This window comes from Melanerpes formicivorus, unplaced genomic scaffold, assembly GCF_026170545.1.
Source record: "Melanerpes formicivorus ecotype bairdi unplaced genomic scaffold, bMelFor1.0.p_v2 SCAF_27, whole genome shotgun sequence".
Lineage (NCBI taxonomy): Eukaryota > Metazoa > Chordata > Aves > Piciformes > Picidae > Melanerpes > Melanerpes formicivorus.
The window spans coordinates 1,721,895-1,748,550 of NW_027142379.1; the positions used below are offsets into that span (position 1 = coordinate 1,721,895).

A 26,656-nucleotide genomic window follows, 5' to 3' on the forward strand; every position below is an offset into this window, starting at 1 on the left:
GGCCCCCCCTGGAATCTTCTCTTGCTGAACTCGGCTCCCTCAGCCTGTCCTTACAGCAGAGATGCTGCATGCACCTTGATGGGGAACACATAAAGAATTATAATAGGATCTGAGGGCTAGACCATGAAATTAGAAAAAAAATGATTAGAAAGAGGGTGCATGCTTTTAATGATCTGGGTAATTAAACATTGGACCAATTTAGCAAGATCAGGGTGGATTTTCCATATGGTTTAACATGTTGGTGCTTAGGCTGCTTCATAACATGATATCTTGTAGCAAATTTGTAAACACAGTTTGCTAACATAGATTTTCGTTTCAGCTTGCAGCAAGTACATAAAGAGATTTTGAATCATTCACAGGAAGGCTAATAAAAAGAAAACCAAAAAGAAATCAAGCTACCAGGCACTCTGGTAATCCCACCCACCTTTCATACAATGCAGGGGGATTTCAAATCATCTCCCAAAGGGCAGATTGGGTTAGAAAGGAAAAACAATATTCATAAGAGATTTATAATTAAAGCCAAAGATTCATTTCCGCTTGAAACAGATGGTCAGGCAAAGGCATGCTGGATAATTGAGCAAAAGCCTGTGCTTCAGCTACCTAACAAAAGCAGCTATTTAATCTTCCATCTAGTCGCACAGGGTAACCTGTTTACCGATCAGGAAATGGCTGCATTGCTTAATAACTAACACACTTACAGGGCCAGCCCAGATCCAGAGTCATGAACAGCTTACTGCTTTGGATAGAAATCGGTTTAAATGGCAAGTGCGGAGAGAGAGACAAACAAGACATAAAATTCTAGAGAAGAATGAGAGATTGAGGGCTGAGTGAATCAGGAAGAGCCTAACATGATTAGAGTGAAAGGCAGATAACTAAAATATCGCTGAGATGCTGCAGGGGCAGCAGTGCTGGGGAAATGCAGCACATTTGATGGACAACAAAAAGGAAGTTTTTCTTTGTTTCTCTAAAGTAAACAAAGGAATCATAATATGACAGAGAGTACTGGATGGATCCATTTGAATAGCAGCACTAGAAACATGCTTTCATACCTTGAGAAGTTCTTTGTCTCAGGAGACAATGTAGGAGAGAGTCATGGACATGTCTTTTCCTCCGGGAATGTGAGAGGGTTGGTTCCATTACCATCACCAGGAGTTTTTCTTCCATCTACCCTGCCTGTAACAAGCAAATTGGTTTACTGCTGTCACATCTACATTAGAAATTCCCTAAATGCTCATTTAAGCCAGTAAGTATCTCAACTGGACCTGGAAACAGTACTACCTACACTCTCGGACCTGCCCTATTTTCAGTATTAAAGCTGTTAAATGTTTTCCAGCAGCACTGATACCCTTGCAGAGCAACTCTGCTTTTGATGATATTTTCAGAAAGCACTTGGTGAAAAAAAAACCAAAAACAAAACCACAAAAGACTGATCTTTGGGGCATCAATGGGCAATTCCAGACTCAGTCATTTCTGGAATTAACAGACAATTCTACAAACATATTTGATATATAGTAGGGAAAATATTACTCATCTTATCAGGTACAGCAAAACATTTTAGGATGCAGATTATTAAGCCAGCCTGAGTGTTCCCCTACCCCCTGTTTCTCCCAGCTCCTTGACTGGGGGTGCCATCCTGAGACTGCAGCAGTAGGGGATGCTCTAGGCTCAGTGCAGCCTCCACAGGGCAGATTTTGAACATTACAGCTATGTACTATCACATGAGATTTAGGCTTTCAAGCCTCCTGGATGCTGAAGTGTTTTATTACTTGAATCAAGCAATGAACAGGTTAAAATAACTCTGAAAGTACAAGGAGTGCATAAGCCAAATTCCATTACCAATGGCTCCCTGACAGACCTCCAGTGTAGCTGTCAATGAGAAGCCATCTTCAAAAGGAGATGCTTTCATGGGCTGCAGAACTGGGTCCAGCCCATGCAAAATGACTGCAGACAAGATCTGCAGATGGCACAAGGACTGCTGAAGAGGTATGCCACAAGGAGGATGAGGCAACCACAAAGTGATGTGGCTCACCTGAACAATTGAGCAAATAACAGAAATTAAGCCTCTTCAACAAAATATGCTTTGCTGAAACCAGCTGTGGACTGATGCATAGAATACATGTGACAAGGAACAAAGCAGCAGAATGGTTGGAGTGGTGAGAAGTCTTCCATCAGTTTGAGAGTCACAAAGGACACACAATTTATTAGAGGCAGAGAAGCACTCTTTTCTTCGCAGGAGATGCCATTTTTTCCTTTACATAGCTTGAATGAAACTAACACTGGAATAGTGCATTTCTTTTCAGTGTCCACATTTTACATCATCTGCTGAAAAAAAAAAGGAGGTGTGCAAAAATCCTCAGTACCTCTTCAGGAATTGAGGAGAAAGGGCCATACAATGATTAGACTCCAAGGACCCAATCTGTCCAGCTTCTAAACAAATTAAAGATCGGAAAAGAGATGTACAATCACAAGAGAAAAATACCAGGTGCCGAAGGACTCTGAGTCCTGGGGACATACAGCTGGAATCTGTAGACAAACAAAACATTACATTAGAAAGAAGGCTTGTTTGCTTTTAACTCAGACACTAATTATTACAAGAGATTTACAGTGGAAAGTAACAGATTCATGATCACTCCCTGCTGCCCCTGTCCTGGCTGGATCTCTCCAGGCCCTGCACCAACTCCCTCTCAGGTGTTGAGGGCCTCCAGGCCAGGCTCCCTGGCCTCAGGCTGGGCACCGGCCTGGTGTGGGCCTCCTAGGCCTGGGCAGCACCACTGCCATCCCACAGCACCAGGAAGCTGAGCCAGAAACCATGTTCAACCAGCCTACTGTATAAGCAGACAGGACAATGACAGCTGGTATTATTTGTTTATGAATGTAGGATTCTGCTACGTGAAATGCTTTCTTGTGTAGCTCTGAGGAGTAACCAAGAAGGACATGATTTTAGTTGGACTTCAAGGACTGTCTTCTAGTAGAAGTCCTCATGCTGGCCTTTGCTGGCATGGATGAGCAGGAAACAGATGTCAGTGAGATCTCAGCCTGCTGAACCAGTACTAGAGAAAATCCTCCACTAATTTCTAATTTAAAAATCCCACCAGTTTAGTCACTGCTTAGAAGAAAGTGATTGAGAACATGGACAGGAACCAGAAAAGGTTCATCTAAATTCACTCATTATCCAGGGATAACTTGGATCTTGGCATACTCACAGGATAAAACATGTAATGACTTTCCTGCTAATAACTGGGTAGCTGGGGCTGTGGGAGGGTGAGGAGGGTGGTGTGAGTGGAAGCAGCATGATATGTTCTTCCTGACGCAAGCTAGGCATTTCTTGTTGTTCTGCTGGCATTCTACTCTGGCAGGGGGGGAGATGTCCAAGCAGACTTTCACTTCCAATGTTGAAAGCAAAATTAATCATTTTGCCTTTTCCCTTTCAAAGAGCGGGAGGGGAATCTAGTGGTAGTAAAAAGCTCAAAGAAATCATGTTTAAAGACAAAAGGTTGTGAGTTTCTGAAGTCATCTGGGCTGGAGGCCAGGGCTGTGCTCTCCCTCTGTATCCCTGCAAACCATTCTTTGTGGAGGTTAACGTTTATTAACTGCAGATACTTTCCTCTGCTGCCCAAACAGAATGGAAATGATTAATTTTCAAATCCTCCCTAGCCACATAGTAATAAGAGGTCGATTATTTAAGTATATTAGAACTAGGCCATGCTAAGAGATTGAATAGCATGTACTCGAGAGCCTAAACAGTTTGGTAAAGATAAACACCACCAACCAAAAAAGCTTCAGTATGCTTTTGATCAACACTACCTATAATCACTCCATCCAGAGTGATAAAATGTAATGAAATCTGGTAATGAAAGTCCAAATAAAACTGGAACCAATCACTATAAAAAAGCTACACTGTCAGGGAAAGATTTATAAGGGTTGCCCAAAGGTAAGAGATTACTAGTTACACCCTTGGCCTTTAAGTTTGGCCAATATTCAGAGCTTTGAAGGTTGGGAAGAAAAAAGATGATGATAGATGGAGTATTTCTTCAATGACATTCAGTTTACTCTCCTACAATGTTCCTTTTAAGCAACTTGGAATTTTTTTACTCCATGTATGATACCAGTCACAGCTTGGCACTCTTCATTCACAGGGCCATGTTGCCCCTCCTTCTCGAGACATCTTGAAAAGTCAAAATCGATATTGGTCACCTACAAGGAAGGAATGAGTCTGTCTCATGAGAATTTAGCAAATCTCCCCAGATGTACTGGAATCTGACAGTAGTGGTGTCCTTTTCCAAACCATTCTTTTAGAGTCACTTTGACTTTGTCCTGTGTGCAAGTCTGTGCTGGCTAATCTTAACTAGCAGAAGCAAAGCTGCATTTAAAGGAGTAATAAACATGGCCCTGCCAACTAATTTTCCAAAGTGATCTTTTGAAGCCTGTCTAGGGAATGACAACAAACATCACAGCCTGCAGTGATTTTAGGTGATTAAATACTTGACTTTTACTGAGACTCTGATGTTGGTAAGGAACTTTAAAAAATATATATTTCAGGCTATGCTGCTATGACATTTCAGGACTATGTTCTCCACTCATTATGGAAATTCACAATAACAGTCATTAATCAGTTCAGTTACTTCCGCTGCAAACCAAACTTTAGCAACATCACCCTGATTGCAATTGAAGTTAACAGAATTTAGGAAATAACCTTTTACCATATCATGGAACATACCTTTGTTGCAGCGCTAATTCAAATCCAGGCACTTGATTAGATCTTCTTGCAATCTGTTAATAGTATCTACATCAATTATTATTACCTTGCTTGCCAGAGGTGAAAATGAGCATAACTCAGGGAAAGAGAACAGTTTTGTGTTTTCACACTGGCCTGCCTTTCGCAACCCCTCCGCTTCATCAAGGCCTTGACATATGTTTCACAGAAATGAAATTAAGTACATTATTGAGAACTGTGCTGAACAGGAATGGAATGCTGAGGTGAAGCTTGTGTTATCTGACTGCTAAATTAAATCTTAAGTTCTTTCTTTCTGTGGGAGTATGCTTTCTCTGCCTGCTCTGGGAAATGAGAAAATAAAAGAATGAGAGCAGAAAGAGAAAAGTTACTGCTGTTCTGAGAGCACAGTTCATTACACCAGTAGTCAACAGGTATATTGTATATTCCAGCATCTTTCTCTGAGCTAATATTATCTTTTGGAAAAGCAGACCTAACACTGACAGCATAATTTATAGTACATATAGTATGAATTAGTCTATATTTTACTTGGTTTCTTGGAACATTACTGATGAGTACTCACTGGGTTTAAAGCAAGATGACAAAGGAACCTGTAGCTAGTCTGTGATTGTTACATACTGAAAATTACCAAGTCTTTTTTCCAGGACTTGCATATAAATCACCACAATAATCAGCAAAGGTACAATCTTTTTGTTCTTAGATCTCCATATCTGAAAAAAAAAAAGAAGGGGGGGGGGGGGGGGGGGAAATATCCTACAAAACATACCACATGTTCTTTTCTTCCTTTCTTTTTCTATCTTGGAGATTTCCTGAGCCACCTTTGGAGTAAAAGCTGGCAGATCCAGCACCCCTATTTGCACTGAAGAGTACCACTGGGAGGAATTCAGTAACTCCTTGCCCTTTAAGAATTCAGACATACTCATTTCCTTGGTTTAACTGCACTGGGGAAGCTACTCTTATTCCCTGCCATCAACCAAATTTGAAGCTCCTTCAATTGCTAGAAATTTTAACAGCAAGCCCATTCTGAGTTTATTCCCTAAATGCTGCAGCCTAGTATCTGATCTCATATGTTCTCACTTTTGCTGCTGTCTCACTTTCTGCTGCAGAAAGTTAATGCTCTTTATAAAAGGCAACTTTCAACCTGTGGATCACTGTGCAAAAGTGTCAGTGTTGGTTGCTGAATGTGCAATGCATGAAACAGAGAAAAAGGAAAAGCATCTTACTCTGTGCAGCCTGGTCACAAACCCCTCAGTTTCAGTGTTGTCAAGACAATATCTCAGATAACCCATTAGGTACAATCGTGCACAGATGGAAACATGACTGCTCTTCCATCAGCTTGAAATCCAATCAGCACCCATTACTGCCAGGGAGAAAGAGAAGGTCGCTGGGTTTAATGGCCTAATTCTCTTTCCAAAAAGTCCCATGTCCCAGCAGACAGAGAACCTTTTGGACATCTTCAGACACTAATGATTGCCATTAGCTATAATAACTCATATTGCGTGACTGAGCTTCACAACTCCATGGACTTTCCCTCACATCTTACAATATGACCAATCCATAAATGCTGCCAGTTTAGATTTACTTACCATTCTGTGCACTTTATTCTGCCTTTCTTTATCTGCAGCCAGGGTAATGCTTTGTCTCCAACTTTGTGTCAAACTAAGTAACAACAACACTAATAACAACAACACTAATAATAAAAATTAACATGATAAAAGCATCTAACCATTAGAAAAGCAATCCAAAGAATAAAACTAAGACTATCTGAAAAGGATAACACAAATATTCTTCACACTTAAAAGACTTTACAAAAGCAAATCAGCATAATACTATGTTAAGGGAGCACAGATCAGGAGGTTTGTTGCTTCTGGTTTGTTGTGGGTTTTATTCTTTCTTATGTTTTTCTTTATTCCTCTTTTCCCTGCAGTTATCCTTCTCACTCTTAGGGTTGTCTTGTTGTAGAAATGATGATCCTGGATCACAGCTATCAACAACACAAAAAAAGGAAGAAATATTGTCTCCTTGCTCAGGCTGGTCCTCCCAAAGGTGTGGCTGTCCTGAGGCCAGATCGGAGAGTTACTATCAGACCTACCTTCTTCTTGCAGCCATATAGTATATGGAGAATAGAAGGCTTGAGACAACTGAAAAATAGTAAGTAAAACCTCCCCATCTTTCTTCCTCCCACCCAGTCTTTTTCTAGATCTCTTAAAAACGTGGGTAGAGAGACAAACCATTGATTTATACCAAATATCATTTGCTTTTCAGTAGTGCATTTGCACAAAGCCTGAGTGAACTGAGAACTCCCATGCTGCACCTGCCCAGCAGTTAGGAGGACTGTTGGTTTCCCTTCAAAGTATGACTGTGGTTTCAGCCAGCTTTGAACTGTTTGCAGTGTTTGCCTATCATACCTTCCCTGAGACTGGGCATGTAACACATTCTAAGACATAAATAAGCTGTGAAATCCTGCTGTGAGAGTGTGTGGACTACTTACAACTCCGTAAACAAAAAGTCAGGCTTGAGAGCTTTATGGCATCACCAAAGCCTAGAGACCATTGTATTGCTGGAGTGAAAAAGGTATTGAGTGAGAGCAGAGAGGAAAATTGCAACAGAGTTACTTTCACATAAGAATCTTTTCAGCTAGAGATTCAGGGAGGCTTCCAAGTGGAAGGTATTTTCTAACTCACTCTAAATCCAACTTTTTCCCTATACCACATCAGAGTATCAATTTCAAAGGAATCACAGAATGGTTTGGGTTGGAAGGGACCTCCAAAGGTCAGCTAGTCCAACCCCCATGAGGTCAGCAGGGACATCCTCCGCTAGAGCAGGTTGTCCAGAGCCTTGTCAAGCTTCACCTTGAATATCTCCAAGGATGGGGCCTCACCTACCTCCCTGGGTAACCTGTTGCAGTGTTCCACCACCCTCATGGTGCAGAACTTGTTCCTAACATCCAATCTAAATCTCCTCTTCTCTCATTTCAAACCACTGCCCCTCCTCCTATCCCTGCAAGCCTTTGTGAACAGTCCCTCTGCAGCCTTCTTGTAGCTCTCTTCAGGTACTGGAAGGTTGCTATTAGGTCTCCCTGGAGCCTTCTCTTCTCCAGGTTGAAGAACTCCAGCTCCCACAGCCTGTCCTTGTACATGTGGCTCTCCAGCCCCCCGATCACCTAACTAAGTGCAATGCAGCCTCAGGAAACATACTCCCCTTTTGCACTCTCTTCACTTACTCTTGTGGCACATTTATTTAGTATACAGGCATGCAAGAACTGATCCACTCTTCAGCTTTGCACCAATTACTTTCAAGGACTCCTTTTTTTTTTTTTTTTTCCTGAGAAAGAACAGATATAAATAATTGTGGAATAAAAAATTGTCAGAGAATAATGCTCTCTGGTTGCTTCAGCCTAATAAAAGCCAAAGCAACCACAACACTTGCACAAAAAAGGGTGATCATTGATTGTATGAGGATAACACTTTATAACAGTGCCTTTTGTTCCTATTATGGCTAAATACATTCAAATATTTTAGTTCTTTAGGTATAGTTTGGCTCACATGTTGAATTTTAGCCACTTTTTAATGACCTTGGAAAGTCAGAAACATAACTATTTCTTTCTAATGCTAAATGCAGTGTGGAGCACAGGGGTATTTCAAACACAAACATCATGATTTATGTGTTAAGTTGTAAACTGGACAGTATAATATTTCACAACCCGTTCCTGCTTCCTTCACTTCTGTCTTAATGTTTATTACTGAAATGTAGATTCTTTTCCAAACTAGAAATGGTATATCATAAAAAGTCATCATTTCTACATTTAGCCAGTTTGTCCATATATCTGTATACTGACAGCTGATCCAGAATGACTTTCAAAGTCTCACTTTCCCCCAAGGACAAAAAAAAGCTGTGTTTTCTCAGACAAGAATTTTGTACATCATGTTTAGAGTACAATATCTCAGGCTGTTAGTATAATTTCTTGTAAGGACATCAGTGGTACATTAACAGACAGAACAAAAACAACCAAAAAAAAAGGGGAGACATTAAAGAACATTTGAGTTCCTGATTACTCATTGAATAGCCTGGATATTAAGTAAAGCTACACAGATTTTTAAGAAAATTAATTGGTCCCCTTAAGGACCACACTATATGAAAAATAACAGTGACAATATACTGCAGATACACATCATCCTTACATAATTACTACTAATAAATAGCTATTCCAGAAGCCCCTTTAGATCTTATAAGAGGGACATGGAGCTGCTGGAGGGGGTCCAGAGGATGGTCATGAAGATGATCAGAGAGCTGGAGAACCTCCCTTATGCAGACAGGCTGACAGAGTTGGTGCTGTTCAGCCTGGAAGAGAGAAGGCTCTGGGGAGACCTTAGAGCAGCCTTCCAGTATCTGAAAAGGGCCTGCAAGAATGCTCATTTTTACAAGGGCTTATAGTGATAGGATGAGAGGGAATGTATTGAAGCTTGAGGAAGAGAGAGTTAGACTGGAGATTAGGAAGAAATTCTTCACTGTGAGGGTTGTGAGACACTGGAACAGGTTGCTCAGGGAGGTCGTGGATGCCTCCCTCCCTGGAGGTGTTTAAGGCTAGATTGGATGAGGCCTTGAACAATCTGATCTAGGGAGGTTAAAACTAGATGATCTTTAAGGTCCCTTCCAACTCAAACCATTCTATGAATCTCTGAATCTTCTCCCCAGTATATCCATTACAAAATTAACTCTAAAAATACATCTAATGTGTTTCTAAGTGTTTGTTATTGACTGCTTTATTCTGTTCTATAACTGAAAAACTCACAATTTATAGGCTTTGGCAGCACACATCGGCAGTTAGTTTCTTTCCAATAAAGGCCAGGGGGTGCTGGAGCATTGGACAAAATTCAGATTTTAGTGTGCACTGATTTTACAAATGCTTAAATTTTCATCTGTAATCCACCTATGTAAACATGATACCTGAGTCAAGGGAGGTACAGCTGAAAAGCATACTAATGTTAAACTCCACCAAAATATCTTACAGCTATTTCACAAATGAATCATCAATTTTCCTTAACATAATTCATCTTGAACCATGTATATACATAGATATTGTATCAGTTATCACAGATCACTAAGAATAGGCAGTCAATGCATACATTAATCATCCATGCAGACACCATGAAAAAGGGCAAAGTTTGAACCATGTCTTGAATTATTTACATATTGGGAGAAGGAATTCTGGTTCAGAAGCAAGCTGTTATAGAATCATCCCTGCCCCAAAAAGAATAGCAACACAAAAATCTTATGGAGTTAGTTTAAAATAAGGGCAGAATTGCAATCCTTGGTGAAAAAAAAAAAAAAAAGAGGCAGACTGCTTTTATGGATGCCATAAAAATAAACTATTTTAATAGATACATAAATAAAAGACTTAAAGTAATTTTTTTCCCCCCAAAACATAAAGGTGGCCTAGCTTCTGTACAGCAACTGAACAATATTCACGTGACTCCTAAATTAAATAATCACTTTGTTACATTCAAAACAACTGGAGGCAAATACATAAGGAAATGATGCACCTGAATCACTCTCCTTTCTCATTCTAGCAGTGTGTACAGTACCTTCTTGGTTTACAGTACTCTGAGGATATGGATCTGTTAAATAAAACTCTGAATGATAGAGTGGAAACAAAATTAAAATAGAAAGGGGAAGGGGAAGGGGAAGGGGAAGGGGAAGGGGAAGGGGAAGGGGAAGAGGGAAGGGGAAGGGGAAGGGGAAGGGGAAGGGGAAGGGGAAGGGGAAGGGGAAGGGGAAGGGGAAGGGGAAGGGGAAGGGGAAGGGAAGGGAAGGGAAGGGGAAGGGAAGGGGAAGGGAAGGGGAAGGGAAGGGGAAGGGAAGGGGAAGAGAAGGGGAAGAGAAGAGAAGAGAAGGGGAAGAGAAGAGAAGAGAAGAGAAGAGAAGAGAAGAGAAGAGAAGAGAAGAGAAGAGAAGAGAAGAGAAGAGAAGAGAAGAGAAGAGAAGAGAAGAGAAGAGAAGAGAAGAGAAGAGAAGAGAAGAGAAGAGAAGAGAAGAGAAGAGAAGAGAAGAGAAGAGAAGAGAAGAGAAGAGAAGAGAAGAGAAGAGAAGAGAAGAGAGAAGAGAAGAGAAGAGAAGAGAAGAGAAGAGAAGAGAAGAGAAGAGAAGAGAAGAGAAGGTAGTGTGAATTAAAAGAGAAAAGATTAGGGGAGTAGAGTATTTATTGAGAAGTAAACCAATATAATACAGGGGCACCCAAAGGGGTGTACTTGCATCACCCAGTTTTCATGGCAGAGAAATGTCTTGTGCTGTAAAATAAATTATGTCTTTTATATGTTGTTGGAATCTTAAAGTGTTTAAATATTACATTCACTTTGGTGATGTGTTTTTGTCTGTGCCTATAATAAATTATACATGGCATGTGCTGGTTGTTCATCTGCGTTCACTAACAGCCTTCTGGGCTTACTGCAAGTGGGGGGACTTAGCACATCTAGCCAACTTTCAAAATATTTCCAATTTCTGTAAGACAAAGATTAGTTCAGAGCAGCTTTCCTTCTATCACAGCCCCCTCTCCAAGCCTCTGTAAAAGGTTACTCCCATGACTTCACACTTTTGCTGTGTTGTATCAAAAATGTCATAGGTTTGAGACCTACAGAGGTTCTCATGTTTTGTTTTTCCTTTCTGCCAGTTTGAGAACATGTGCCATTAACATCTCCACATTCTTCAAATACTCCAACTAATTTAGGCAAGGAGCCGCCCTTTGTCATCCAAAAAGAGTTTACTAAACTCAGGTGTTATCTCCGTTGTTCTCTGGAATGTAGCTATGATGGGTGAGCACCATGCATCCTGCAGAGGTGACCGTTTGTCACGTGGACTGAAGGTAGACCGCTGAGATACCTCATGCTGGTGAAATCAGAGAAAACACTAAAAGATGACAACTTTTGTCCATAGTGCAGAGCTAGCATTTCTAGTATGCCCTGTCAGAAGTTCAAGGCAGTTGGGCCAGGCTGACTCAGACCTAGCAGAAGAGCACGCTTACAGTCTATCCACCAGCAAGACGCGAACGGCAGTGTAGCGATTGCCCTTTTTTCCGATTTGCCTTTTTCTTGTTCTTGTTCTTGGTCTTGGTCTTCTTTTGCTTATTTGCACCTTTACTTTTATCTGATTTCTTTTTCTTTTCATCCTCCTTAAACCATGGACCCCAGACTCCTCCGTTCAGCTTGGGGTTACTCCGAGGGTCCTTCGGTGGGTATCGAACGGGAACCGCAGTCTTGTTGAACTGCGAAAGCCTCCGCAACAACTGCTTCACCACCTCCGGGTACCTGGCAGAGAGGTCCACTCGCTCGTAGGGGTCAGCAGTTATGTTGAAGAGCCACACGGTTTTGCCAGCTGACCAGGAAACGCGCTCGTTGTGCCAGCGGTTGGGGCCGGCGTTGCTGAAGGCCTGGGGAGGTACCCAGTCGCTGTATCCCGGGTTTCCCGTCAGTAGTTTCCAGTGATTCACTCTGATGGCAGACTGAATGGCAGTGTTCCAGATCCCGTAGCCAGCTGCCCAGGACCCATTTTTGGCTTTGGTGTAAATGGGGTCAATGTTGTGTAAGATGTCTACCCTTGGAGAACGTCTGCCCTCACTAATGGTTTCCCATATATCGTAGCCATCCAGCTGGATATCTTCATCAATCTGCCCTTCTGCCAGCGTGATCAAAGTAGGGAACCAGTCTGTGATGTGCACAAGCTCCTTACACACAGACCCTTTGTTTTTCAGAAGAGGGCTATGGACAAACCCAACAGCACGGATACCTCCTTCCCAGTAGGTCCCTTTGCTTCCTCGTAGAGGCCAGTTACTTCCTCCGGCCATTGGCTGCCCCCCATTATCTGAAGAATATATGATAATGCTGTTGTCATAGTAACCATACTTCTTCAAAGCCAGGGTTACATTGTGGATGGCTTCATCCAAACAAGCCAGCATGGCAGCATACCTCCGCCTGTTGATGTTGTTTATTGATCTATAATGTTCAAAATACCTGCCTGGTGCCTGGAGGGGTGAGTGCACGGCTTGGTAAGCAATATAGAGGAAAATAGGCTTCCTGGGGTTATGAGAAGCTAAAATTTGCTGTACTTTTTGTGTGTACATCTGTGTCGAGTAGATGCCATTGTCGTGATCCCAGGCTGCGTTGTCGTTCTCATACAGGTCATAGCCACAGATGCCAGGGCTGTCACATTTGAAGTGTGTGTAATAGTCACCACTGCCCAGCAGCGAGCCAAAGAACGTGTCGAACCCCCTCTGTGTGGGCATGCACTCCCTGCGGTAAAAGCCCAGATGCCACTTGCCAACCATGTGCGTGGAATAACCTACCTCCTTCAGCTTCTGAGGTAGTGTGACGTTATCCAGAGGTAAGCAGTTGGGCTGAGTTGGCCGTATTATGGAGTGCTGAAGGCCGGTGTGTATCTGGTACCTGGAGGCAGGGAGGAGACAGGCATCAGGCTGGGAATGAGGAAAGAAATGCTCAGGCCCTTATGCATGGGCACTCATGCTCACAACTGTCACAGAAAATATTCACAGAATCACACAGAATTGCAGAATCACCAAGGCTGGAGGAGATCTCAAAGATCAAGTCCAACCTGTCATCACAGACCCCATGACTAAACCATGGCACCAAGTGCCATATCCAATCCCTTCTTGAACACTTCCAGGGATGGTGACTCCATCACCTCCCTGGGCAGCTGTGCATTCAGCAAATGTCTCTGGGAATATTTCAAAGTGCACATGTCAAAACCGAAGGATGTTATGCTGTTAAACCTATTGAAACAGGAGAGTGGCACCTGTTTTGTGTCAGTAGTGGTTAAGAGCAGTTCCCCCACCTCCTTCAGCCAGTGGGGAATCACACTGAACCAGCTACACCACACAGCAGCATTGCACTCCCCTCTCTCTGCCATTTAAATTGTTTTCATGTCTTCGTAGCCATAAGCAATGTCAAAGCATCTCAGAGGCAAGGTGCTGCCTGTCAGCCATTGCTTGGGCACTACTGTTTTAAAGCTAGTGGCCCCACAGCTCTTTATGGTATCCACACGTACAATACAAACTCTGGACAGCAGAACAAGCAGTGGTTTTGCTGGCATCACCAAGCACTACAGCAGTGACTGGGGATCAGCTCTCATGGCATGCACAAGACTGAAAGCCAGTCATCTGATGTCTAGTCTTTCATCATGTGACGTAAGAAATATGGAGACAGCCATTTTTTAGCAGAGGCTAAAAAGCAGAGGTTGTTTGGGGCTCTGAGCAACCTGCTCTAGTGGAAGGCGTCCTGGCTGACTGCAGGGGGGTTACACTAGATGACCTTTAAAGGTCCCTTCCAAGTCTAATCATTCCATGATTTTATGATATGGGTTATGACTTAGCAAAGATACTCCTCATGTGAGAGCAACTGAGTCAGTCATTAACAGGCACGTGATGGTGCCTTGGTCCACTCTCTCCTCAAACACTTACAGTCCCAGCATTTATCTCCTGAGTAAGGGGCATAAGTATGTGTGGATGGCAAGAACCCAGGCCAAAACTCAAGGACTGAGTTTCAGTGAAAGAGGTTTGTGAGCCACCATTCAAAAGGAGGAGATCCTTTCATCCCTGGATCACTTGTTCAGCAGTCATCTGTTCTTGCCTGATTATTCCATGAAATGCTTCCCTCCATGAACCAAGCTATAAATACAGCAGCACAGCTATTTTGAGGTACCTTTTTCCCTCTACAGAAAACTTTCACATGTCCCTGTTTAACAATGATTATAGAAAATTCAGTGGATAAATACAGTTTTTACAAAGCCTCATAACTTGCTAGTGGCAAACATATCTAAGGCATATAAATACACTGGACTTGGAGCACGTAACAGCAGCATATTTAGAGGGTAGGATAATAAACTCTGCAGTGCAGTACCAGTGTGTAAAGAACACATTTGGCCTCCATATGATTAGAAAAGGAATTCAGCATGGGCAGTAGTGAGTATTGAAAATCAAGGACAAATCCATTTATATCAGTTTTACACTAAAAATTAGACTGTAACTGCACATTGTAAACCAAAGAAGACTTTGCCCTGAGCGTGAGACTAGATTAAATCCACAGTCATGAATAGAGGAGTGTAGTCCACCACTAATATGAATCCTCCACAAAACCATGCTTTCATTATTTTGTGGCAGCAGTTGGGACTTCCTGACACATTCTGCCAGCACTGCCAATCTGATTGGCCTCCTGAGCTATCTAGAAAATTAAAACCATTAGGCTCTGCCTGTCCATAAATAACTTAAAGTCTGCTTTTATATGATGTCTTCCTGGCCAAGATCTTAGGAGGCACTGTAGATGTCCTTAATGCCTGCCAATCTGTAATATTTGTGTAACTCCCATTTCATTCTTGAACTTGTTTCCACAGAACCAGAAGCTCCAGCCTAACTAATTTCTTGCAGAAACTTTGGGTGTTGTACTCCTCTGCTTGAAACTCGCCCGTACTTGGTACACTGCAGTGCTGCTGCTTTTCTTTGTCTCCCTGGCACTTTTTCAGAGCACTGTTTCTGTTACCAATTTGTGGATCTGGAGCCCTGCCATCCAATTGTCCTGGGACTCACAAACTGGTGCTGACACAGGAGATACTGAGGTAGTTAAAGCACACCCTGAAAAACATGGGCTTCTGGGACCTTCTGCATTTTGCTTTGGCAAAAGAAATACGCACCAACAACACCACCACCCACATCTTTGCCACCATTCAAGTATAATATTCTCTTTTTAAAACAGGTAAGGAAATCACAGTGACTAATGGCAGTGCCCCTTCCTGCAGTTCACTCCATCTCTCCCTCAGGGAACTATGTTTGCAAGACATTTCATTTTCTTCCCCTTCTCTTTCCTCTGCCTTGTTAAAAATCCGTCAGCAAATTCTCCATATTTGATCCAACTGAAAAAATCCCTGTCCCCACCCTGCTTTTAGTAAATAGCTTCTGTTTCTACAATTCTGACAGACTCCTCTATCTCAAGATCAGTCCCCAGTCCTAGCCAGTTTCCCCCCCAGTAAGCTAATAGTGCTGGAAGTCAGGATTTTCTCTAAAATGATGTTGCTGTAATAGTGATCCTTCCACTCTTCTCCTCAATGCAGAAGCTGAGCCTGGGGGGGAACAGGCAACAGAATTTGTGACACATTGCAAACCAATTTGCCTCTTGACAAAGCCTACACAGAAAATTTGATATTCATACAGAGTTAATTCTCATAAAGAATTCATGAATAACATGCAGATTGCCCAGCTAGGGCTGTTCAATGCTGTATCCAAGCATGAAATTCCTACCCTGTTAATCTGACAAATTCCAAACCAACAAATATCAGGAATTAGCCTCAGTTATAGACAGGCTTCTTTGGAATACGTGGCCTACAGCAACACAGTCCCCTCAGCAGCTTATTCAGTATGCTGGCTACGATGCACTGACAGCAGCAGCCCTGCTGCAGTTCTCTGCTGCTAATTCCATGAGGCTTTGGTGTGGTTCCCATATGTGTGTGTGTGCTATTCCTGGCATAGCTTCTGAACGCACAGCCATGCACACGTCCAGAGAGCTGGCCACTGAAAAGGGACCTGCAGAAGATTCAGTTTTAAGTGAAAATATTCCAGCTGTAGAAATGCTTCAATGAATATCAGCCTCTAATGATCAGATTATTCTTCACTATGGTATACTCACTGTGGTATGCTCGCTATGGTATGCTCACTTTTCTGTGCCTTGTGCCCTCCTAACTGATCCATCATGTGCTGAGAGTCTTTTTCCAGTGAGATTATTTGGTTTTCAAAGGCCTTGCAGCTCATCTATTGGAAAACAAAGTCATCTGAGCCAATGACAGTGATTACATAGAAGTCAATGGCACTAATGGCAATAGGAAAGGCGTCTCATGACTGCTTTGAAACTGTGCTGAGTGGGCAAAAGAAGAAAAATAGAACAAGGCAAAACATAAAGGAAATGAGAGGTGGACGCTGATTTAGGGGAGCTCTTTAGAAGACAAACTCATGGGCTCTCTCATTGCCGTGAAACATCTGTGAAATACATCCTATAGATTTCCTCGCTTTCTACCACAAGAGCAGCTAATTCTTGAGTATAAATTGGTTGAACTTAATCCCAAATGAAGAAAGCAAGCTATGAGCATGGAGAGTCTGGAATTCATTATGATAATTACAGCACTAGGAACCAGTTAAATATAAGCAAATGCTGACAGGCTGCAGAATCTAATCTTGTTGTTTTCTTAGACTTTGACCTTCATGGGCAGTATTTAGATGAAAGTCACAGATAAAGGCAATGTTCTGTATCAAGTAGAGGGCTTCATGGCTTGAGAATACTTGACACACATGTACTCTGCTCTCCTTCTCCCTCATTCTCCAAGTTTCTAGATCATGGCTGTATGTCTATAAGACACCTGAAATTTGAACTTCACAGAACAAGGAACTAAGTAAAACGTCTTTGAAATGTTCAGCTACTAAAATGCACACTGAAAATTAAGTTCTGCTGGCTACATAGGGACAGCTTTTTGCACATTCTCTGCTTTGATTTCTGTTCTATTAGTGTGGAAGCTGTTCAGATGTTCACAGTAAGAACATTGTGATCACTGTTCCAGCTAAGGCAGCTGGTAATTCTAGTTCACTGTTGCACCACTTTCTTTACTTGTTTGTAGTGGACTTGAAAGCAACATATCCCAGTGGGAGTATCTTGGTGATTTCATAGGTCCTTTCCTTCTTGGATGCCAAGAGATATATTTCAGAGGTTTCTTTAAATAAATAAATAAATAAACAAATGGCTTTTACATTATTCCCACCTTCACTCTCAAGGTGCAGAGACCATTAAGTTGTTACAGGTCAACTGTACATTCAAGTACCAGAATCTTTGTGGATGTAAATCACCACAAGGACACCACAGTAAATTTGACCTGAGCATGAGGAATGCATTAACATTTGAAGGCTTAATTTTCCCTTTCTAACGTCCTCAGTAAAGCTAAATTAGTTTCCCAATTCTCATCTGGAGAGCAAAACCCAAGGAGAGAAGTGGATCAATGGCAGTAATCTCTGCGCATTTTCACTACTATTCCCCTGAAGCAGAGAGCAAGACTGAAGGTCTGTGCAGTTAGGAGAGATTCTCCTGGCATGCCTCATATCCCTGTGGTGCTTCTGCAGTCATAAACATATGTAGGCCAAACCAGTTTTCCTGAAAAAAAGTTTCCCTAAGGAGTTTTCTATAGAGTATTTTCCCTGCTTAACTTCAGGGTGGGTTCTACACTGAGCAAGGGGCTAGGATGTTTCTAATTTTGCAATGTGCATGTACAAAACGATGGATTTTGGGCAAAATATTGCATTAATTGTCTTCAAACTGAGATTCTTGTAAGGCTCAGTGAAGATTAACAAAGAAGCACAGTTTGAAGTTTCTAATTTCAGGAACTTTTGCTAGCACAGCTCAAGTTAGCATATGTGGAAAATGTATTTTTATTATGCTTACATAGCTCAGGATATGTTGAAAAAATGGTCTCCATGTTTAAAATAATAAACTCCAGCCTAGGACTGAGAAAAAGACTATTTTAAATGTAAAAAAGAAATAATAAAAACATTTGTCAGAAGGAGCTGCAAACAAAGTGATAGCACTCAGGTATGCACACAACATCAATAGGGTCATCAATGCTGAATATGCATTTCCTTGTTAAAAATAATAAAATACAGTAGGTAGATACCAGCCTATTAGGTAGGCTGAAGGTCAGCCTTTGACATCTTACCTGGAACTGTTGGTATAACACAAGAGCTGGAAATATGGCTATTCCACAGGAGTAAATATCGAAACTGGTGACGTTTTTTTCATGGAGGTTGCCAGTCCTCCACAGACCAAGATATTGGGGGGATAAAAAAACCCAATACCCCACTTTCAGCCAGCAAATCAAAGAATAGCCTAGGTTGGAAGGGACCTCAGAGATCATCTACTCCAATTTCACCTGCTATGGGCAGGGACAGCTCTCAACTAGACTTGGCTGCTCAAGGCCTCATCCAGCATGGCCTGGAACACTCCCAGGGAGGAGGTAGCCACAACCTTTCTGGGCAACCAGTTCCAGCATCTCACCACTCTCATACTGAAGAACTTCTTCCTAAGATCCAGTCTAAACCTACCCTCCCTCAGCTTAAAACCATTCTCCCTTGTCCTAATGCTAGACAACTTTATGTAATCATTAGAAGCGGCGCTCAACGACCAGCAAGAGAAAAAAGAGATAATAAAGACTTCCTTAAAGGCTTCAGCATGGAGTCCACAAACCTTTAATCATTTGAAAAAGCTGCTACTTTGGGCAGATGTTTACTTTATTTACTTCCAAGTTGTTTTGAGCTCTATAAGGTGCTCACAGGGGAAGCAGAAGTTCTCCAGAAGCTTTTCTGCTTCCAGCCTTCCAAACAGGGTGGTGAATAGCATGGCAGAGAGATGCAAAGCTCCTTATCAGACATCAACCAAGATGAATGAATGACAAAAATTATTTTGTATCAGAAATATTTGCCATAAAATCAAAATGTTTAATGCTGAATCTGCTAAGGATTTGTAAGCTAGAATCAGACAGGAAAGTTGGAGAAGGGGCTGGCTGATACAGGAGACAGGCCTCTGGAGCATTGTCTTTGCTCAAGTCTGCTGTCAATGTTAAATGAACGCCAGAAAGAACTCGATGGATCAATCATTTAACCATCTGTACCTTCCAGCTCATAAAGTGAAGATTGTGAGGAGAAAGAAGAGTTATGTGGGTAGATGGATCAGAGAAGCAAATACAACATTTCACTGTGTTGGCTCACATCAAACCAAAGTGAAGTTTTCACACGCAGGCATACACACACATACACAAACATTCATTTCATCTTCAGCTCTACTCCTTGAATTTTTATGTGCTTATAAATCAGAGCAGAAAAATATCCACTTCTAAACTGAGTGCTTACATAAAAAGTCTAACTGAAATTATTTACAGTTTTATCACTCTGGCAGTGCTACTGCAAACATTTCACTGGAAAGGTTCTGAATCTTGCCCTGCTTTCAAGTTTTCGGAGGTTGGTAGTGGATTTTTTTGGTGGTTTTGAATCAGCAGAGGCTCTTCCATCAAATACAGGAAAAAAAGAAAAAAGTGATTTATTCACAGACCTAGCTTTTTTTTTTCAATTACCTTTTTCCAAGAACCTACAGGAGTTGAGGTATCCTTGTTTAACCAAATGCCATTCAGGTTTTGATGCATTAACTCAACCTCAAAATCATTTGGAAATTCTGATCTCATGCAAGCCCTGACATTTGGTTCTTTGACTAATGTCTTTACACCACTATAGTGCTTATACTTATCATCCAGAACCTAGAAATGCCACCCAGAATTACCTGAACAAAACCAAACATTTATCAACAGCAAGAAGCAGAGGGACTTCCAGTGAACTCCCTGGGGTGGTTCAGAAGCCCTGGTAGTGTTAGACCCTGATGCTCAAAAGCTGGAGAACCAAGCCTGAAAATGTTGTCTTTGTGCCTCTATATGCTGACCCATTTTGCATCTCAGATGTATGCACCAGCTCTGCTCTCTCTTATCTTCTCGACTCCAGCTGATGCTTGCATCCCAAGAATGAGGCAGAGCTTGGTGAACAGTGAGGAAGAAAATCATTTCTAGAGTTGCTGGCTTGAAAGGAAAAACAGCTGCTCTGGAACCAAGCTGGGTGAAGAAAGAGAAACCTTGATCTGCATTTCCCCACGGTTGCAAAGGGCAGTTAGTGTAGGGAGACATAAAAATCACACCATAAAACTGAAATGGAAGTGTCAACTTTCAATCACCCCAGAAATGAAGCTGTAATTAGTAATTTTATACACTAATTCCTAATTTTTACCAAACATTCTGCAACTAGTGGCATATCCTCTCCTAACCTTTCCTGTCACTGAGACAATTTATCTGCTGAAATGGGAGGACAATAAGGATGAAGGAGAATGTGGGAGTCAGCAGCAGCTGGGACACACATGTGTGTGTGCAGCTATTGTTTTCTTTGCTCCCAGTTCACTGCAGCTGTGGAAACAGAGCAGGATGTTTCCAGCTCTGTCACTGAGTGTTACTTGTTTGGAAGCAAGAGGAAGAAATGTGTGGTTGCATAACCAGTGCTCCCTGTTTCATGTCTACATGTAAATGACATAAAAACAATTGGAATAAATGCTTCACACGCTGATCACAAATCCAGACATTGCCACCAAATTCTGGGCTCTCAGCAAAAGTAGATCTCATTATGTATTGCACCAAATCAACACGTTACAGGGAAAAGAAATACACTGCTCTGAGAGTTTGCTGGAGCTACACTGGCAAGAGGAGAAGCTCTCATAAACATATTAAAGGGCTTGTAGCAATAGGATGAGGGGCAACAGTTCCAGGGGAACTGGAGCAAGTAGATTTAAGTTGGAGATCAGGAAGAAGCTCTTTACAATGAGAGTGATAAAATACTGGAACAAGTTGCCCAGGGATGTAGTTGAGGTCCCATCCCTGGAGATATTCAAGATCAGACTTGATGTGGCCCAGGGCATCCTGATCTAGTTGGAGGTGTCCCTGCTGACTGCAGGAGCATTGGACAAGATGACCTTTGAGGGTCCCTTCCAACCCAATGCAATCTGTGAATCTGTAAAGGTTGTTCTCTGCTACAGAATCTAACTTGTGAGCATTGAAAATGTCTAAAAGTGGACTTATCTTAACCTGTGCTCACTGCTGTGCAGGAGGCAATACAATCCCAGATACAGTTAGCATAGAATCACAGAATGGTCCAGGCTGGAAGGGACCGCTGAAGGTCATCTAGTCCAACCATTCCTGCAGTAAGCAGGGGCATCCTCAACTAGACCAGACCTGGACTAGTCATCTCAACTTGTCTTGCTGAAGCACTCTGCCCCAAAGAATACATTAATTGCTAACAACTCAGACAATCCTCCGTAAGTATGACAAAAAAATTTGCCATGTGTACATGTGTAAAATCTTTTTCAGCTAAAGATCTCAAGGTTGAAACTCATAATTCTGTGACAGTTTAGGAAAATGAGTTCATCTTTCTACAAGAATTTATTCAGGGCATGCACCTAAGGGATGTGAAAGATTTATTCTCTGTTTGCCTTTGATAAGACATCTTTTATAATGACATTCTTGTTAACAGTCCTTAAGGTGGCAGCCAAACAGCTATTTTCTTACCTTACACTTTAATTAAAGCACCCATTTTGACCATTTACTATTTCTGATTCTAATATTGTCCTCATGTATTATTGATATAGCCAGTACTGAGACTTTGTATCAATCTGAATGCTATAAAATGACCTTGAATTGCCAGCAAGGCTGACCGAGGACAAAACCACACAAGGTAAAGTACAGGTTAACAACTACCATAGCATGGCTTTACATGATATCACTGCAGTGAGATAATTGCTTTATAATTAAAGACCATTATGGCACTGGAAAAAAAAATCCAGGATTAGTCAGAGCATTTTGAGTGTTTTAGATTCCACCACACAATATCCACATTCTGTGAGAGCTCTAATTTTCTATTAACCATTGAGCAATGACATAAACATACCATTTCGGAGTGTGACATTGGAGAATGTCACAGTTTCATTTCTTTCACTGAGTTTAAGTATACCATAGGCCATTGAGTTTCTTTTGGAACCTCTGATTAGTCTTTAAGGCTCTTTAATTTAAAATGAGAGATAAATTATTATTGAGAGTATGCTAATCAAGTGGTAATGGCCACAAGCTCTCTACAGTATTTATAAGATACCTATTAGCCTACTGAAGCTCAGCTTCCCCCAAGCACCTACTACAGGGAGAACAGATTCTAGCCCCTTCATCAATATGTAGCTATGTAAATAGAAGGATCAAGTCCATTAGTTTCAAACAGTCTTTTAAATAAATCTTTGTTCAGTGTTATCAAAATGAGTCCCTGAATTAACACAAAAAACCTCTTTTCTACTGCAGAGATTCGTTGTGAATGCTGATTAATGAAGAAATACCATGGGATGACTACTTCTGTTTCATCTCAACTTTGCTATTCTATTCCACAGAATCACAGAGTGGTAGGGGTTGGAAAGGACCTCGAAAGACATCCAGTTCAACCCCACAGCCTCTCTGGGCAGCCTGCTCCAGGGCTCTGTCACCCTCACAGTGAAAAAGTTTTTCCTTCTGTTCACATGGAACATTCCTCTGCTCCAGTTTGCAACCATTGCCCCTTTCCCTATCATTGGACATCACTGAGCAGAGCCTGGCTATCTTCCCGACACTGCACTTCACATCTTTATAAACATGAGTGAGGCCACCCACCCCTCAGGCTCCTCTTCTTCAAGCTCAAGAGCCCCAGCTCCCTCAGCCTTTCCTCATCAGGGAGAAGTACCACTTCCCTTGGCATCTTTGTGGCTCTGTGCTGAACTCTTTCAAGCAGTTCCCTTCTTGAACTGAGGGGGTGAGTGTGGGATGCAATTTTCCAGATGCAGCCTCGCCAGGGCAAAGTAGAGGGGGAGAAGAACCTCTGTTGACCTACTAACTACACCCGTTCTAATACACCCCTGGATGCCATTTACCTTCTATTTGTTCTACTTAACGTGGTCAGTCAGATAACATTCCTGTAAAACATAGATATTGCATCCAAAGGAAATGATTATCTCATCCTCTACCTCCCATGTATCACACAGCAGGATACCCACCTAGAGCAATGCAATACAGATGAGAGTTTGAAGCTTAATTACACATTTCTAGACCTTTGTAATTGACACTACTGACACATCAGTTGTATATGAAATGATAAACTGTTAGCCAGCTTCATCTGGACTGAGGAAAAAATGCCTTTTGACCATAGAGAGTCTTCTGGGCTGACATTTACTGGCAACAGCAGTAGCACTGAATCATTAGTAGAAGGAATAACCTTGCCTTGAAAAAGAGGGCTGGGAGCCAAGAGACGCACTTTCTTCTGGGTTCTCCATAGCTTTTAGCCTGAGCATCGCAACTGACCTCTAATTCTTTTGTCCTTCTGACACTTTCATACTTGTTTCTTAGCATTTTGTGTTTCTTATTGCTTTGAGCAGAGCTGGTGCTGTGGCCGTTGTACAACACAGCTAATGCTCAAAATGAGCTTTCTAATCTTCTGATAAAAAACACTAGCAGGACAAAGGAGCTTCACCTAAAGCCAGTCTGTAACGGGATTTGTTAAAACACGGCACTTATTTACCATGATTACCAGCAGTTATGTATCAATTCTGTCACCCATTACTGGCTGCTGAACTAGATCCTACTTCCTCATTAAATTCAGACTCTTGTAACCACTACTGGATTTTCTTTTCTACTTCCCAATTCAGAAATATTGAGTTCAAATCCATTTGTCAGAACTGACCATGACAAAGAAGTCCATCTTTGACTGAGAAGATGGCTGGTGCTGAAGGCACTGTGCGCAGTTCCCAAGGAAATTATGTATTAAGATAATGAAGGATTTTATTAATCTGGGTCCCAGATGAAAGGTTCCTGATTGACAACATGGGGAAATGAAACATCTGTGTTTATTCACAGGGGAGGTTCAACATGGAAATGAAATGCTTCTGCTGCCATTATCTGAGTAGATGTAGATGTAGGTGTGCTTTAGCAGCAAAGGAAGGAGTGGGGAGCAATGTGTCGGGGCTGTCAGTCATTTCTGTGACAATTTTTAACTAACACATCAGAGACATTACATGCTGTATAATGTGGCATTAAAAGGAAAGGAAAATGCCTCTATTCAAAGTGAGATTTTCAACTTTCTGTAAAGCAATGAAAGTATGAAGACAAATGGATCTCTTTTCCCATGTATCTTTATACATTATGGTCATCATTTCTTTCTCTCTTAGAAGCACCATGTGCTGGAACTCAAAAGAAACAAAACAACTTCAGAATGTACCATGCCCAGCTCACCACAGCCCATTCCCTCTAAGAGGTGTGAATACTAAACTGCCTTTGAGATTCAGCTGCCTCTGTGTCAAGGCAGCTGGGTAATTCATCAGACGGCTTTCTGCTTTTATACCAAATGGATTTGAGATGCTGCCTTTGTGTTCTGTCCAAATTAGGCAAAGGACAGGAAAAATGTAAGGCTACTATGCAGTGGAATCAGAAAGCTCTCCACTTTGGTGATTAATGGTAGCCTCTACATTTGATGGTCACAAGATACCAGGGTGTGGGGCACTATGAAGCCCTCCTCCATCCTGCTATACTTTTTCCTTCCCCTCATTCTCCTACACCACCGAAGAGAACAAGCTAGAATTAGTAAGTCTGTTTCTATGCCTCCATGCCACTGAGTAATGAAGTGATTTGGACAAATGCTTCTGTATTTCCCTCCTAACTCGATCTCAGCCAAACCAGTAGGGCTATCCTGGATGTCACCACTACACTAATCCTTCCTAACGATCAGTAATTTCTCATTATACTGCCCCTCAGCCACATCTTGCCTTACTGTTTGCTCTGGGGGGGCGTCCAAAAGCCTCATAAAAACTGAGGCCACAGTGCAACAGGTCTGGAAATAAAATGGAGCACAAGATAGGGATTGAATGGAAACAGGTGTCTAACCACTGTAAGTCAAACAAAAATCTAGAAACCACATCTCTCCCATGTATAGCAACTGCAGCTAAAACCAGACAAAGCACACACAAAGTATCTGCTATAACATGTTACATATGAACAAAACTGAATTTGTGAAGATGGGTACATGTGTTCAGATGGGCACTTCTGAGTGCATGGGGAGGCCCACTATGACAGCTAGGCCCTTAGAGTGGTATCATGGGGTATTTTAGAAGAAAATATGTACGGTGTCCAAAATGATTATTTAGACACAGAAGGGCAGTAAATTGTTCTCTCTTTGGACTTGTGATCCTGTGGCCCCAGTAGAACTGTATATCCTACAAATAAATATGGGAATGATGTAGTCTTTTTCCCCCACCTCTGCAAAAGGGAAATTAAAAGGTCATCCTCTGTTTTCCCAGAGGTTCCAAACCAAAATTATCATCATCAGAGAAAAGCAGCTCCTACATATTTGATCTTCAACCTTAGGGTTTCTCGTGAGAGCCAAGCATTTGGAAAAAGACAACAGTACCACCACAAGCCATCACTCCTTTTCAAGACAATTAACTGCCTGGAACATTACTCCATCAGTGGCAAATAACTTGTGGCTCCCAAGTCACTTCTGTCCTTTCAAGGTTATGAAATTATGGATTTCAGTGGTTAATAGCCACAGCAATAACATCAAAATGAGCACAATGCTGTAATGGCAAACAAATGAAGCATCCTCATTTGGAGTCTGTTCTTGTTATTTTCAGCATTCATCACAGTGTGGGAAGAGGAATATAGGAATTGTGGGGATTGTAAAGGGAATAGAGAGAAGGAGAAGCAGAAGCAGAAGCAGAAGAATCAGGCATGCTTCGTATCTGTCATGGATGAGAAGACAAAGTATTTCTTTCCTCTTCAGGAGCCAAGGGAGTAAAAGGAGGAGAAGATCAGCACAACTGAGCACAGGCACAGCGATTTGCTGACAGTGTATTGTCTGCATTACAACTGTACAACACCACACAGAGCTGATGAGTTGTGACAATACCACAGAGTGATCTTCTGTTGGGAGAACGTGAAGATGTTAATAAAACTGCCGGATATCAGAACATCACATCTGCTCATTTCTGTTTGTGGAAGACTTCTCCATTCACTAAAATCTGTCTTCTCCCTGTAGCTCTGATGGGTGGTATTGAAGGGAAGCAGCTCAGAGGAAGCTGTAAACTCTTCAGGGAGCCCATCAGCTAACTCAGCAACAGAATTCTTACCTATATTTTCCTATTAGTAGTAACAATATATAGCTCATTGACACAGCTTTTCCTCCACAGTCTCCCAAGTGTCCCACAAAACAGATAAATCAAGATTCCTGTTTTAAATAGAGGCACACTGAGCAAG

The 26,656-nt window shown here is 41.8% G+C and overlaps 1 protein-coding gene across 2 annotated transcripts in view; it reads right to left on the reverse strand.

Annotated features, from left to right (window-relative positions):
• Positions 1-10,981: 10,981 nt before the first annotated feature.
• The window catches only part of ARSJ (arylsulfatase family member J), a 39,237-nt gene continuing 23,562 nt past the window's right edge, over positions 10,982-26,656 (reverse strand). For both annotated transcript variants that reach the window (XM_068153914.1, XM_068153913.1), the window contains one exon: positions 10,982-13,167. In XM_068153914.1, the coding sequence (XP_068010015.1) occupies positions 11,754-13,167 (1,414 nt within the window). In that variant the 3' untranslated portion in view covers positions 10,982-11,753. The remainder of the gene's footprint in view (positions 13,168-26,656) is intronic.